A 16,340-nucleotide genomic window follows, 5' to 3' on the forward strand; every position below is an offset into this window, starting at 1 on the left:
GGCCGCCTCCCCCTTGTCTGGGCATGCGCAGTCGCTGCCCCCTCCCCGGGACGAGGGGAAAGCCGCGCCAAAAATAACGCTTAAGGATTGCTTTGAATTCTCCGAGATGGGCTCGATCCTGCGGATTACCCATATGTGGGACTGCACAGAGACCACGATGAAGATCAGAAGTTCCACTGGCATGGCCAAATCTGGCCAAAGCACACAAAAAGGAGGTCCAAACAAACAACTTCTTAAGCAGAATGGAAACCTAATAACTTCATGTTCAAGTCACTACCATGCTATTTGTGTAAGATATGAATCACATCTGAAGAATGAAAAACTGGATGACAGGATGAAAAACAGGATGAAAAACTGGCTTTAGGAGGACATTTGAGAAGTTAGCCAAAGAATTAAACTCATACAGAGAATGGTAACAACATCTACTAAAAATTCTGAAGAACTGGTGGGGCCATTAAACTTTCCACATGCATAAGCACTCAAGGAAAAAATAAGACCACCAGACCTTTTGCAAGATTTGCAGACAATGCAAAATTATCCAAGCTTAATTATATAAAGGATTATTTAATAGAAAATAAAGCTGGCTCTCTCAGAAAATATAAGCAATGAAGTTAATGGACAAATTATTCTAAGGTAAATACAACCTATCAAAAAAAACCCAACCAAATTAAATAACTCCACTCACAAAGGTAATACTAGTGTCTGCAGGAGAATCATTTCAGTTTTTGGTGGAAGTTAATGATGTAAATAAAATCCAAGCTCAACTTCAGAATCGCTGCATTCCAGGAAGCAGACTGTGGTATGTATCCCTTTTACTTGCTGACTGGTTCCCACTGACCTTCCTCACTGATGTTTCCTTGAGTCCCCTTGAATATGTGTGCACAGAATCCCTTCCCCACAACAGCTTACCAGTTCAAAGGAGGAAGCTAATCTGTAAGCATATTCCTTTGTACATTCCTTATCTGCTCCTTCCTCCATTGAAATGAAGAGCTGCTCTCATGAACAAGACATCAGTGCCCATATATGAGCATAGATAAATGTCTCATTCAGGTCACTGGCCCACTAGCAACTTTCCTTTCTCCTAGTTGCATCCAGTTGCACTACTCTCACCCATTACACACTCTTGCTTCATCTGGCCGGCAGAGATGCATCCAGCCCCACGCTGCCTCACATCTATAACTCAAGTACCAACCATTTCTCCATATAGAAAATTGAAGATTATGCAATCGAGGTATTTCCTTGTAATGGTTTCATGAGCGCTCTCCTACTGGCTTAGCTACCCTGGTCTCTCTCATGAATTCAGAGTTTACTAATGTCACAGAGGGTACAGCAAGTCACAAGAACTCTATTTTAATACGATTAAAAAGAACAGGTCAAAGAAGCTATATCAAGATATATCTAATTGTTCCATTATTGTTGATTGAAGAAGGTAAATACACACTGCTGTGCAGCTAAGAAGGTCTGCAATGTGTTAAATTGTATGGAATGTTTTAATTGAGAACTGGTTGTTTTGTATTTGAGAGAGAGAGAATGAGAATGGATTTAAGGATTCTCTCTTTGTAACTAATGTCATTAATGATATCTTTTTCTTGTAATTTTTGTAAAACTTGTAAAGCCTCTGAAAGAATATTCACAAAGCAGAACAAAACAATATTTACATACAGCTCCTGCCTCAGTGAACTCCATGTTCTACTTGCTTCCACAAAACATAACTCATAGCAGCGAACCCAACGCCTTTACACTTGCTACCCTAAGAACATTTTATAACTGAGGGGAAGCCTTACAGTTTAAAACGAACCTGGTTCTCCAAAAGAGGCAGTATAGGTCCCCTCAACTGGTAGAAAAGGCATGTCACAGGAGCATTATAAGACAGGCTTTGGCTCAGCAATAGAGCACATTTGCTGCACTCACTGGGTTCCTGGTTTAATTCCAGCTAGACAAATGAATGTTCTGATGCTGCATAAGGCACATTTACATGTTCAGCCATCTGCTTCTCACTGATGTTTGAAGTAGTCAGGCATCCTTTTCACTCCCACCTTTACACACCGGATGTTACCATTATTCTGCAAAATATTTTCTGCCATTTGGTTCAGTCACAAATCACTAATGTGGATCAAAATTTGTACTTGTGGGGATGAACAGGTAGAAAATCTATCCCATTTACCACAGATTAACTAGCATGTCTGCAAATGCAGTGGCTGGTTAAAAAAAAACTGTTAAGAGATAGCCAATGCAGGTTCAAACTACTTAATACATGGTGAATAATTTTCTTCCATCAAAAATCAAGACCAACTGGATAGAAAATGCTCAGAATTTCCCTACTTACTTTACCACTGCTGCCTAGATAGAATAGGAGATTATCAGGTTCTGTTGTTTTAACGTTTAATGTTAATGTGTTGTAGTTAGTAGATAATATTTGAGGTTGATAGGCACGAATACAGTCCCTTTCTGCTGACACAGCAACCTTAATCTGGAAAAAGGGGGAAAATGCAAAGGTAAGTTTTGAATATATACTTCAGATCTAGGCATTTTCTAGTAAATGTGAACTACACAGAAGGGTCATATGTGCTAAATATTTGTTAAGATGTGTGAGTGTGTATGTGTTTGAGAAAGAGATAAACTGTTCACATATATCAATAACCTGATCACTGAAGCCATACAAAACCAAACCAAAATATTGCTTTTAAATATGCAATAAAGAAAAAAAAAGATGTTGCTATATTCTGATAGAGAAACAGTAAACCTAAGAAGGAGGTACTTATTCACTATAATTTGAAGCACTTACTGAAGTTTTTTATTTTGCCAATATAGTGGCAAAAAAATAATAAATATCCACAGAGTGACAGATAGGATGTCAGGTGGCCATCCATGATGTATAGCACAGAAAATAACTTAACGGTATTTTTCAGGTATATTTCGGCTTCCCTAGTGTATCCAGGTTTTCTTGGGAAAACTGAAAATAAATCCCCAGAAAAATCCTGGATATATTTGGGAATTACCAGGTAGATTTGAAAACAGCAATCTGTTCCTGCCTTTCAGCTGTTTGTTGGGCTTCTACTGCAGTCCCTTTAAAGTTTAAACCAGGCTGCAGGAGAAGCCAAGCCAGTATCCAGGATCAGGCTGGCTTAAAAAAAAACCCCTATTATTCTTCTCGAGTCTACAGGACCTGAAAAAATTCTCAATTTCTGGAAAATTCTAGATCCCAAATACCAGTTTGGTATTTGGATCTGGGATTTTTTGAAAATCCTGAAATTTTTCCATGTCCAATAGACCTAAACCCTTTATTAAAAAAGTACACATTCCTAAATTGTACCACTGCATAGAAGATTGTTGCTGAAAGAAAGAAAACTGGTATACATACAACCCTCTGAATTGTGCCTGTCCTCATTTTCCAATACGCACACACATCTAAGCAGTCTACTCATTAGATGCAATACTGGAATTATGGGACATTTTTTCCCTCATTGAGAACCTCATAAGGGGAATAAAGATTTATTTTAGACTAGAACAAACTGCTTACAGAAGCTGCCTGTTTGCGGGCCTGACTGATGAGCTCTTTAATTTCAGAGATGTTTCTGCTCAGATTCTCTTCTAGCACTTTCAGGGGTTTCAGTCTCCCAAACAAGAGGCCGGCTTGGATTTCAACTTCGCTGACTTTTCTTTCAGCTGATGTTACTGTCAAGATAAGAAGTTAAGGAAATGTAGTACTGATGGAATTTTCCTAGAAAGTACTTGAATCAGTATTTAGGGAAAACAGAACTTTTTTGTTAATACTAGACATCACAATGAAAAAATATACACTTCGTATTCAATTATGAGAGCAGAGTCCTACTTTTGCTGCCTTTTCATTTATGAGTGCTATTCTTATCTAAAATATTAATCCTACTTCAATTAGTGCAACATTTTCAAGACCATAAGTGTAAAAGGAAAGGACTTTACAAAATTTCATTTGCACTCCTTTTAGGGGGCCCTGTACATGTACAAAGAGGTATAAACTGGCTTTTACCTACATAAAGGTATGAGATATGTGGTTTAAAAATTAACCCTGGTTTTGCACACATTGACATTTCCAGAGAGCAATGAAGCAGCAAGCCTACCAGCTTTTGATGAGTCAATTATAAGTTCACTGGTTTTCTGCAACGTCTCATTAACCTTGGACAATGCAGATGAAGTGTTCAGTAACTTCTCACTAAAATTCCCAGTGTGGTTTAAACCATTAACGGCAGTCATGTTAGCAGACACAGCCAGCTCTTTCACTGCAATGGTATTTCCACTGGTATCTGAAATGTATAATGAACACAACAAAGTTGCCTATTTTGCTTTATTTGGCAGAAAACACAAAGCGTTCAAATCTTTGCTTGTCTTTGCATTCTGAAGTCTTCATAAGTTTTTTCACATTACTTTTGTCAGGAATTCTTATAACACTGAAATAGTTCAACATAGTCACTATCTGGTTTAAGCAGCACACAGTCTGTGACCATGCTAAGCATGTGAAGTCACATCCAAGGTGGCTTCTACAATCTTGTAAACAAAAAATAATGTGCCAGTTGAGAAGTCAGGGGATTTGGTGGTTGGACTCCAACAGGCCGAGACTTCCAGTTCAATCTTCTGGGTAGCATTGGTCAATCTCAGTTTTTACAGGAATGTTGGCTAATGATGCCAGTGCATGCTAGCCAAGGTGTTATAGTGGTTAAGAGTGATGGACTCTAATCTGAAGAACCAGGCTTGATTCTGCATTCCTCCACAAAAAGCCAGCTTGGGTCAGTCACAGCTCTTTCAGAGCTCTTTCAGCCCCTGCCACCCAAAAAATAAGAATAGTTCACCACCTAGTGGTACATAATACTTGAAAGAGCTAGAACTTCAGGCTGCCAGACAATCTAAGGATCTCCTGGCTATACTACACACAATGCCATACAATAATTAATTAATTAGCCACAGGCTACCATCCGCCCTACCCAAGTGTAACATTCATAGACGATGTGTGCAGTTACAGGTATAACAACTTATTTTTATGTCAGCTTCAGCCATCTGACACGTATCTCCTAACAAATATGTTTACATAGATAGCTCAACCTGAATTAAAGAAAATCATCACCTACGTGACTATCTTTGAAAAAAGCCAGAATCAAGGCAGTACACAAATGCAAAAGAAAAACTGGAGATTGCAGAAACAGAGAATAATAGAACACATGGTAGAAGGGTTCTTTAGTAGTTATGCATATAGTTAGTTATACAAAACACAAGCAAAATAAATTTTGTTTTAATATTTTAACCTGCTAAAAATAGAACAATAAGTAAAATGAACAAAACAACTCAAAAAACCTGATCTCTATTACGGAATAACTCTTTTATAAATATTTTATATTTTAAATAACTGATCTCTTTTATATTACAGAACAAAGTATCTTCATCCAAATTTGCTGCAAACCCTTATTATTAAAAAGCCATCAACAACCTTGGTTCTTCACAGAGTATGTGCAAAGTATGCACCTTAGAACTGATTCTACATTTTAGTGCGCCGCAATATCCTAAATGGTGAAAAGGATTGTTTCTAATGTTAACAGAACTGTTGGCTTAATCAGCAATTATATGACATCTGGGCCATTAAAAGCAGACTCTGCATTTTATTACAAAAAATTTACAAGCAGAGGCTACAGATGAAGAAGCATTACAATCGGTATCTCTTTTTTTCATCTCCTATTTCTCCTAGATTTTCTAGGCTATTATTCTCCACCCACACAGCAATGATTCTCTTTTATGAATTCTCTGCTGCTGCAAAAGCAAAGGTACTGGAAGTAGCCAAGGAGCATCCATACGGGGAGTTTCCTTAGTCATTGCCCAGCAACTGTCTCCCCACCTCCTGCTGTGCCACCAGATATTTTACAATACAGTAAATATAAAAACTGCCATTAAAAAAAAAAACAAAAGCTGTGTGAATACAGACATACTGGAAAACTCAGTAAACCTTCATCTTTTTGATGCCATAGAAATAAAAGAATCAAGGATTTCTTTGGTTTAATCAGGGTATTTTATTATTTGCAAGTATTTATAAGCTTTTAAAATAAAGTTTCAGAATAGTATAGAACTAGCATATAACTAACTAGTGTCAGTTAGGAAAAACAGTTTTATCTTCTTTCAAAAGTAAAGTATTGAAAAGGCATGGCATCAGTAGTCAAATTCCTTCCTGGCATGGAGCAAGACAGTTCAATCCAATTACTTTTTTCTGCTGCGTGGGTGACCTTCGCAATCAGAGGAAGGCTTCTCACTTAGTGGAAGGGAATCACTCTGCCATCTTAGGTTCTCTCTTAGCAAGGTGAGAGAAGATTTTACAAGGTATGCAATTGGCAGAGATTAATACAGTGGGATTACTAGAATTAATGCCTAGTTTTATAACTACTAGAATGTAGCCTTATTACAGCCAATCTTTTTTTTAAATCCACCACAAGATTCTGACCTTATAAATCATCACAGTTTAATCTATTTTCAGGAAATTCAAGGCAAGGATGTTATTGCTGGATTTTCTTTTAGTCATTCCTTTATTTACTTCATTTATCCTTGATTCTGTCCAGTCCGGCTTCCATTCTGGTCACGGGCTGGAGACTGCTTTGTTTACCCTCACGGATGACCTAAGAAGGCATCTAGATCAAGGCGGGTCAGCACATCTGCTGCTCTTAGATGTTACAGCAGTGTTTGACATGGTGGATTACAATCTAATGACCCATCGCCTTGTTGACATTCGGGGTGGTAGTCTTACAGTGGAGTTCAGGGGGTAGCTTACAGTGGTTTTCCTCTTTTCTTTGTGGTCGGGGACAAAGGGTGGCGATTGGCGAGCAGACCTCCCAGCATTATCCACTAGAATGTGGTGTTCCACAGGGAGCTATTCTCTCGCCAATGATGTTTAACATCTATATGCGCCCCCTTGTCCAGATTGCCAGAGGTTTTGGGCTGGGTTGTCACCAATATGCAGATGACACCCAGCTCTATCTGCTGATGGATGGCCATTCAGGCTCTGCCACAATCCATTTGACCAGGGCGTTGGAAGCAGTGGCTGGTTGGTTACAGTTGAGCCAACTGAAGCTTAATCCAGCTAAGACGGAGGTCCTGTGTCTGAGCCGTGGGGGGCTAAGATTGGGTATCCAACTTTCCATGCTGGATGGTGCACCTCTTGTGCCAGCTCAGAAGGTGAGGAGCTTGGGTGTGATGCTGGATGCCACCCTTTCTATGGAGGCCCAGGTCATAGCAGTTGCATGGTCTGCCTTTTACCATCTCCGGTAGGTCAAACAACTAGCGCCCTATCTGGCTCCCTGGGAGCTAGCCACAGCGATCCATGCAACAGTCACTTCCAGGTTGGATTACTGTAACTCACTCTATGCAGGCTTGCCCTTGGACTGATCTGGAAACTCCAGCAGGTGCAGAATGCAGCAGCACGATTGCTAACTGAACTGAACATAAGAACATAAGAGAAGCCATGTTGGATCAGGCCAACGGCCCATCAAGTCCAACACTCTGTGTCACACAGTGGCAGGCAGTCGGCTGTTGCTGTGCAGTCTGCACTGGCTACCAATTGAGTACCGGATCCATTTCAAGGTTCTAGTATTGACTTTTAAAGCCTGACACGGCCTGGGACCTACATACCTTCGGGACCGTCTCTCCCCATACGAGCCCCTGAGGCCACTAGGATCAGCCAACCAACATCTTCTGACTATCCCTGGTCCAGTTCACCTCGACAAGGGTCAGGGCTTTTTTGGCCCTGGCCCAAACCTGGTGGAATCAGCTCCCCAAGGAGATTCAGGCCCTACCAGATCTACTACCATTCCAGAAGGCCTGTAAAACGGAGCTGTTCCACCAGGCTTTTGGCTGATGCAGGCGGGTGTCCTCACACCATCTAATCGGCCTCCCTGCATTGAGACTGCATCCTGTGTCTCAATCTGTGAATGATGTTTATACCACGGACACTGCCTTATTTCATTTTGATTTAATGGTTTTAACGGTTTAATTTTTAACTGTTTTATTGTGTAATTTTAACTGTTTTACTGTGTTGTAATCCGCCCTGAGTCCATCTAGGGAAAGGGCAGACTATAAATCCGCAAAAATAAAATAAATAAAAATTATACTCTGCTTTTCTTCCCAATGGGAAGAGAACAGCTTGCATTGTTCTCCTTACATCTGTTTTGGTTCACAGAGGACTAAATAGTGATGGTGTTAAATATACATGCATTATATAAAAAAGAAGCATATGCCTGATGGCCTTCACTTACCATTTGGCAATGATGTCATCTGCAACAATAAGCCATTAAGCTGTTTAGCAATTCCATCAGCTTTCTCTTTACATTTTTCCACTTTTACGTTCATTTCCTTTAATCCAGACACAAGCCCTATGGGAAGAAAAAACTAATAATGTGTGTCTCTTGAAGCTAGCTGGAAGGTACTCAGCAGCCATCAGATTTTATGCACAGATACATTGCAGGATATTATGCAGGACATCACTATTCTCAATTGGCCCACACAATCTAGATGCCAATATGCTACACTGTAGAAAGTAAAAGGACAGGGCAGTAACCAAACAAATAACATATGGCAAACTTCAGCCTTGTATAAGTATCTGATTTTTATTTGTTACATTTTTATCCGATCCTTCCACCAAGGAGCTTAGGGCTCATGTTACCCTCCAACTTCCTTGTTTTGTAAGGACTGGTCATGTGGTAAATTCATGGCTTTGTTCGGAGTCCAACCTGGGTCTCCCTGATATCAAAAGCCCAATATCAAAATCCAAGACAACATTAGATGAAATGTAATTCCTACTGAAATAGAGATATCTGATGGAAGGATAAGTATCATTCAGTATTCATTCATAGTTAGCAGTTCATGCTCCGTGTGATTTCTTCATGTGAGGTGAAAGCACCTTCCCACAAATCCTTTCAAGATTAATCTAAACGTATAAATACAGAAGGTTGAAAAGAAGTTTGCCAATGTGCACATATCACTGCTGCAGACAAGTGGAGGAGTCTGAGTTCTACACATGCTTTTTCTTCTAATCATCATCAGTGCAACAAGCAAAATTCTCAAAACAACATGTATATACCTTGATACTTCTTGTGCAAATTTTTTGCTTCTTTTAAGACTGTGTAGCTAAACTGGAGGACTCTTTTCCCAGTAGAATTAAAGTCTTCTTTTGGCTTAAAAAAGAATCACGTGACAAAACACAGTTATATATGAAACAATCTTTAATCAGTTACGTTTTCCAAATGTAATTTAACTTTGTTTTCGGTTTGACAGATAATCAAGATGCTAAGGACACCACAAAAATTGTGATCAACATCTGCATTAACCCTGTTTGAACTGCCTTTTTTCTTGTGATTGATCCTATAAAGACTTATTTGGAAGTAAGCCCCATTGAATTGAGTAGGACTTCTGAGTTAACCTGCACAAATTCAAAGACTGCTCACCCATGTTACTGATTTATCTTGGATGAGCAAGCCAATGAGGCCACATGTTCTTATCTGAGGGCCAGCAATAAGACAGATGTCCCAGCTAGATGTCATGGCTATAGTAACACACATTTCAGTGACAAAAACATACTACAGAGTCCATAGCCAATAATTTAAAAAAGCATATTTAGTTTAATTATAAAAACTTACCAAAATCATTTGTTCAGTTATAATTCTATCAGCATCATCTGCCAGACTCTCTGCATTTTCAGTCAGACTTTTGATGGTAGAGTAGGCATGAATGGCATTTGTTGCATTCAGAGAGACATTTCTAACATTTGAGAGGCCACTGCAGCAGAAGAAAAATCATATTGTTTCACAAAATGTAAACCAGCACTTGGATATACACCGTGTTCCGAAGATTTTTTTTTTCTTCCATAATGCTTCACTGTTGTATTTTGAACTGCCTTGACCAAAGACAGCAAATTGACAAAGTCAAAACACACTTGACTAACTGGAAAATACATTTCCAGTATGTCTCCTATGCAGTCTTACTAAATGACACAGCTTCCTTTTGCACTATATTTAATTAAGTTGCCATCATATTCTTTGACCTTATAAACCATAGAAACATCAAGACTGTTATATTTGCCCTGCACTAGCAATATCATGGCAATTTAAAGTGCTATAGCTTAATATGAAAGAAACAGCCAAACTTGGATGGGCTTGAACATTTGTGGATTGTTGTTAGAGTAACTAAAGAGGGAAAGCAGAATCATGTCTGCTGATCCTGCCCACCTGCATTGCTTTTCACTTTTTGCCTTGCCTGACAACCATGGGTGAGCACTGTATTCCCACATGGCCTATGCACTTACAATCTAACATTCACCAGTCCAAACTGTGTGACTGATTCTCAGATCATATATAGAATATCAATTGTACAATATGAGTCTGCACACTTTAGATTTTCCTGAAGTCCCCATGCATACCCAAGTCAAGCCCAGTGGTGAGACAGATGCCATATAAGTATCAGACAGGCATAATTATTTCCCCCTAGCAAACACAGCCTGTCTAAAGCAACCAGCCCTCCATTTAAATTAGGCATGACGGTGAACAACCATGACTGAGTTAATGCTCGCACCTGTCTAATGCATGAGCAAGTTTCTGTAAATCAGCAGCATGATCTTCTGCCTTGTAAACAAGATCAAGGGCTCCCCGGGTGGACATCTCCATGACCAGGTTATCCACATGTTGCCTTAGTTTGCCATTCCATAAGATCAGTTCATCCTGGTGGATTTCTAGGGTCTAAATATTAAAAAAAATTAGTACTGAATCACAGGTAATTAACTGCATCAAATGAGTATCAAAATGTTCAGTAACTTACAGATGTAGAGTTAATTACATCTTTAGCAAGGCCAGCAGAAGCATCCACATGAGCTTTTCCTTCCTTGGTCAGCATAACAGAGAGCTCCATGTCTGCCAGAGTATTCAGCTTCTTATGCTATGATGGAAATGCAATTATGATGTCTTTAATGCTCCATAAAAGCAGCTTTTATAGAATGCACATACCTACCATTTTATACAGAAAAGATCACTTAACATCTAATATATTTTACCAGTGCAAATACAATTGCTCTAAGAATACTTTCCCACAAACATAGCTGTTTTTAAAACCCCACATGATATATAGTACTAATCTTCTTACATTGAACTGCATGATGTTATTATTAAGAAGAAACAGCAGATGTTTGGTCTCATTGGTATTAGCACTAGCCTCATTCACAAGATCCTTAAGTTCTTGCAGTCTGGTGTTGTGGTTTGATAAAGAATATTTTGCAGCTTTTTGCAAGTCCAAAAGTTCTTGTTGGGGCCTCTTATATTCTTTCTGAATACGTGTCAATATTCTTTCTGCAGCTCTAGTGAACACAAACAACAAATAAATGGGAATCTTACTAAAAGTGGAAAAGTTTGAACATGCAAAACATCAGCTATATACAACACAGACTTTGTTGCTGTTAATGCACAGATACACAAATAACACTGGCTCAGGGGTGTCAAACTCATTTGTTATGAGGGACAGATGTGACATAAATGAGACTTTGTCAGTCCTGGGCACGTGTTTCATAAAATGTGATGCCAAGTAACATATACATAAACTTTATAAAGGACACATTAAAACACAATAAGAAAGTATTATTTTTTAATTTTTTATTGCTTAAAACAATAATGCTCTTGCTATATTTGGTTTATTTGATAGTCTTAGATTGCTGACTCCTTGCAAAGCTCCCCACCCTTAAAAGAAGAAGATTGTAGATTTATACCCCGCCCTTCTCTCTAAATCAGAGCCTCAGAGCAGCTTACAATCTCCTTTATTCTTCCCCCACAACAGACACCTTATGAGGTGGGTAAGGCTGGGAGAGTTCTCACGGCTCTCACAGAAGCTGCCCTTTCAAGGACAACTCCTGCGAGAGCTATGGCTGAACCAAGGCAATTCCAGCAGCTGCAAGTGGAGGAGTGGGGAATTAAACCTGGTTCTCCCAGATAAGAGTCCACACACTTAACCACTACATCAAGCCTGCCTAAAATAGAAAGGTGAGGGAATAGTGGGGTTTGGTAATTCAATTTTTAAAACAAGACATCAAGAAAAAGCACAAGCACCACAGTAGAAATTAAAGATATAAAATGCTCTGAGCCCAGGAAAATATGAAATGGCTGGACATTGCAAGCTTCCCTCCCCCCAAGACTTCTCAGAACGGCTGTAGCTGTCCAAGGTTTCACGGTTTTTTACAGGTTGGTTTGATATAATAACTTTGGTTGTCCTCTTCAGCATTTGTTCTGCATTGGACCCCCATATCAGGAAGGTGTGTGTGATAAAACTAATATTTATCTCCAAAACTGGAGTTCCTTGAGTTTGTAGAACTCTATATCTTAACTGTGGTTGGCCCCAAACCTCCCCACACCTTAAAAGATGCCTGCCTAAAATGAAGAGCTGGGAGAATACTGGGATTTGACAATGTGATTTAAAATGTGATTTAATAATAAAACATCAAGAAAAAGCACAATGAGCACAGCAGAAATAAAAAATATAAAATGCTCTGAGCCTAGAAAAACTGCAAGCTTCTCTCTCCCCTTCCCCATCTACTGAGAGTGCCTATGCTTCTCCAGGTGTAATGTTTCCCTTTGGCTGTGGGATCCCAGGTTAGAGGACACACTTAGGCACCCATTCTCAGATCCATTCAGCAGAGAAAAGCTGGCTCAAAATATCAGCCATTTGCAGGGAACTTAGTTAGAACTTTGCCTTTTTCTGTTCATTGCATCCCACACAGGGGTCATTTTGTAGAAAAATAGGTGGTGGAGCTCATCCAGGGATTGTTATGCAGTTGCACCTACTATTCAATGGACAAGGTGGGAAGGAGGAGGTGGAACTCTCAGAAAGGTTCAGGAGCTGTGCTCTTGTGAGCTCCCACTGAATCCGAGGCCTGATCCCACATAACTGAATGGTTGCTTGAGGCCCCTCAACCACTCCACATTATAGGCCCTCTAATAACAACTTTTAAACCTATTGACATCCATAATGAGTAAGTTGCTGAGAACAGCCTGCACAATTTGCAGAAAAGGATATAGCACCTGATGTTAAAGGTCAGCTGAAAACCAATAAGTCATTTTACTCTCATTTAAAAATTCACACACATTCCAAGACTAGGTCACAACTCATTGATGTAGTATGTTGCTACAAAAGTGCATTATGGAGCCTACAATCTTCAATCTGCAAATTTCCTGAATGTATTGTTAAGGTCAGCACACCATAACACCAGTTTACCAGTATACATACTTTAGTTCAAGAGTGGTTTTTTGATATAGCTTCTTGAAATATCTTCCATGCAGTACATTCAGCATCACAGGAATCTCATCTTGCAGATCCTGAAATGTCCGGTTTGCAAATGGCAAATCAGTACGTAAAGTTTCATTAAGAGATGCGGCCATTTCCACAAGTACTAGGTAGAAGGAAGAAGAACAAACACAGCAAAAAATTTTATAAGCAACATTTCCACATGAAAAAACTATTATCTCTAAAATATAGCCACCTGTGACAAATCACATTACCTTTAACAGTTGCCAGTAATGTTTCAATAAACACAGTCAACTCTTGACTCTTGTTCAAAGTCCTTTCTGTAGCACTGCTGAGATGCCTTCCTTTTTGTAATATTCTAGATGACTAGCATAAACGCAAAATGGTGGTTTTATTTAAATTGGACTGCTTAAAGAGTATTTTACAATTTTTTTAAAAAAAGTGAACCTAGAATCATACAAACTAACACACATTTCCTTGTGAAATAAAATGACATTATTACTTTTCTAAAATTTAGTTTCCATCAACCAGATTCAGCAGCAAGAGTAACCTGCAAATTCTAACCTCGAATGTCCATGAGAATTATGAGCTTGTCATGACCACTGGGAGGTGCAACCTAATTATAATCCAACGACATACATTTCTCAAGATTTTAGTACAATATTATTTAGAGATAGCATAGTTAGGGAGAGGAATCTGTTAAAAACCACATGCAAGGGGGAATCTTCTGTAACTTTTAAAACAAAATATCACAGTGTACCAGGCAGAAGTTAGTATGTTGGCTTTGCTTTATAAAAGTATCTTAGTAAACTCTAAGATATATCCTTACAAATGCTAATTTACTAGTTCTATCGGTTATTTACTAATAAGACTTCTGCTGTATTTCAAGGGTTAGATATGAAATAAACATCTCTGACCTCTTTATGCATTTGGTCTGTATCGCTTGTTAATTTTACAACCTGGTCATACACTGTTTCCACTGAGTAGACAGATGCTTCTTTAGATAATATGGATCCCTAAAAACAGAAGTAGATATTTTAGCCTTGTGTTCATGACATCTCAGATTTTTAATATGTATGGAAATGTTTTTATATATCTAGTTTTAATATGTTTGTAAATTGCCAATGTTTTAAAATGTTGTTAGCCGCCCTGAGCCTGTTGGGGGAGGGTGGGATATAAATCTGATTGATTGATAAATAAATAAATAAATGAATGAATGAATGACTAGGAATGATACACAAAAACCATTTCTTATGGTTGCTAATCTGAATGCAATTCACTCCAGTAATTGTTCATTTGTTCTAATAGTACTTAAGTACAGTCCAGGAGTAAAATATGTTATTAATTTAAAAAATTAACAACTATTTAATATTAGCTTGGATCCCCTAGAATATCCGTGGGTGCAAAGGGAGGAGCAATTTTTGCCAGCTTCCCCTTCCTGCAGGATACCTCTGAAACCCCCTCCCCCAAGCTACTCTTGGAGATCTCCCAGGCTTTATTGTTACCTACACAGTTAAAAGAGCAGACTATATTAAATGTAGTAATTAAACAGAACTACTACTGTCACAGTCCAGAATTCTGCCACAAAAGACTAAATATATTTCAATTATTTCTTAATATTCTTATGTACCTTTAAGTGTTTTGTTGCATTTTCCAAATCAGATAGTAGCCCATAGGGTGCTATGACAGCACCAGTGAGGTTGACCAGAAACATGGCTTTGTCAAGATTATCCAAATCATTTAACAATAAACCTGTGCAAGCATCATCACAAGCTGAAGAAATAACAGCATTAGAAGATGCGTTATTAAAAAAAGAAAGATATGCATATGTTGTTACATTAACTCAGAAAAGAACTATTCTAAAATCCCATTCTGAAATCAAACCAACGTCCACATAAATATATACGCAATAACATGATCTTTGGAAAAATACCCCCCCAACTTTTAACAAAAAGCATATTGCCTAAAAAAGAACACACAGAGAACAATTCTAATCATATCTACATAGAAGTCCCATTTTATTAAAGGCGACTTACTCCCAAAAAGCATTCTTTAAATGGTACTAACAAATTGCTACAGTAAGGAGGCATGGCAACTTGTAACAGACTTACTGAGAAGAAAGTCCCATAGATTCCAGTGGACCTAACTTCCTATTAAGTATGGCATCAAATTCTACCAGTTTACTATTTATTTGATGTATCTAGATGCCAGTACTAGGTTTCCAGCATTAATACACACAGAACATTAAAAATTCATTACAACCTCCTCTCCAATTTTTTTAAATCAAAAAACTGTACTTACAAATGCATTCATTTTCCACAAGAATGTGCCTTGCTTCACACTCATCACACAGCTGCCCTCTTACACCTTGCTTACAGACACATTGCCCAGAGAGATGATCACAAATGTTGTGGACAGAACCATTTAGTTTGCACTGACACAGCTTACAGTCACCATCAGGTTCTTTGGGATTTCCATAGTAACCTGGAGAACACCTACAGAGAAATGAGAGACATTTCTTGAAAGCCCAGCCTTACAGCCAAGTTTATCATTATTACCTTCTCCATTGCTCCGTGCAGCCTTCAACATAGCTGACTGACACCAATAACTAGGGGTGTGCATTCGGTTCGGCCAAACTGAAGAAACCACCGAATCACCCGATTTGGAAGTATACGGCGCCGTATATGCTGTAAGCCGCCCTGAGCCACTTGGTGGGAAGGGCGGGATTTAAATCATAAATAAACTAAACTAAACTGAATCCAATCTGCAGCCATAATATGGGAGCTGTATATGGAACTCCATGGAAAAGGCGGGAAAGGAGCTTCTGCAGCTTCAGGGAAGCTGCTTGCCTCCTTTCCCGCCTTCGGAAGCCTGTGTGCCAAGAGGAGGAATCAGGTACGGCAGGAGGGTGATCGCCTGGAACCTTGCCAGGTCAGTTGCCCATGGGCTTCCATTTTCAGTGGTCGAGAATCCTGGGGTGCTAGGGTTGCTCGAGTACCTGGCGCCCTGGTACAAAGTTCCTGCTAGAACCATCATTAGCAGGATCATTGTGCCATCTGTTT

General features: G+C 39.0%; 1 protein-coding gene across 1 annotated transcript in view; it reads right to left on the reverse strand.

Annotated features, from left to right (window-relative positions):
- LAMA1 (laminin subunit alpha 1) overlaps positions 1 to 16,340 on the reverse strand; it is a 167,779-nt gene that overhangs the window by 50,352 nt on the left and 101,087 nt on the right. The window contains exons 32-45 of the mRNA XM_060243976.1: positions 15,580 to 15,773; positions 14,909 to 15,051; positions 14,196 to 14,294; positions 13,533 to 13,644; positions 13,261 to 13,423; positions 11,134 to 11,344; positions 10,813 to 10,929; positions 10,570 to 10,733; positions 9,639 to 9,777; positions 9,083 to 9,176; positions 8,259 to 8,375; positions 4,098 to 4,280; positions 3,521 to 3,675; positions 2,327 to 2,470 (exon numbers count right to left, since the gene is read on the reverse strand). Coding sequence (XP_060099959.1) covers positions 2,327 to 2,470; positions 3,521 to 3,675; positions 4,098 to 4,280; positions 8,259 to 8,375; positions 9,083 to 9,176; positions 9,639 to 9,777; positions 10,570 to 10,733; positions 10,813 to 10,929; positions 11,134 to 11,344; positions 13,261 to 13,423; positions 13,533 to 13,644; positions 14,196 to 14,294; positions 14,909 to 15,051; positions 15,580 to 15,773 — 2,035 coding nt within the window. The remainder of the gene's footprint in view (positions 1 to 2,326; positions 2,471 to 3,520; positions 3,676 to 4,097; positions 4,281 to 8,258; positions 8,376 to 9,082; positions 9,177 to 9,638; positions 9,778 to 10,569; positions 10,734 to 10,812; positions 10,930 to 11,133; positions 11,345 to 13,260; positions 13,424 to 13,532; positions 13,645 to 14,195; positions 14,295 to 14,908; positions 15,052 to 15,579; positions 15,774 to 16,340) is intronic.

Source organism: Heteronotia binoei, chromosome 7 (assembly GCF_032191835.1).
Source record: "Heteronotia binoei isolate CCM8104 ecotype False Entrance Well chromosome 7, APGP_CSIRO_Hbin_v1, whole genome shotgun sequence".
In the NCBI taxonomy this organism is placed as follows: domain Eukaryota; kingdom Metazoa; phylum Chordata; class Lepidosauria; order Squamata; family Gekkonidae; genus Heteronotia; species Heteronotia binoei.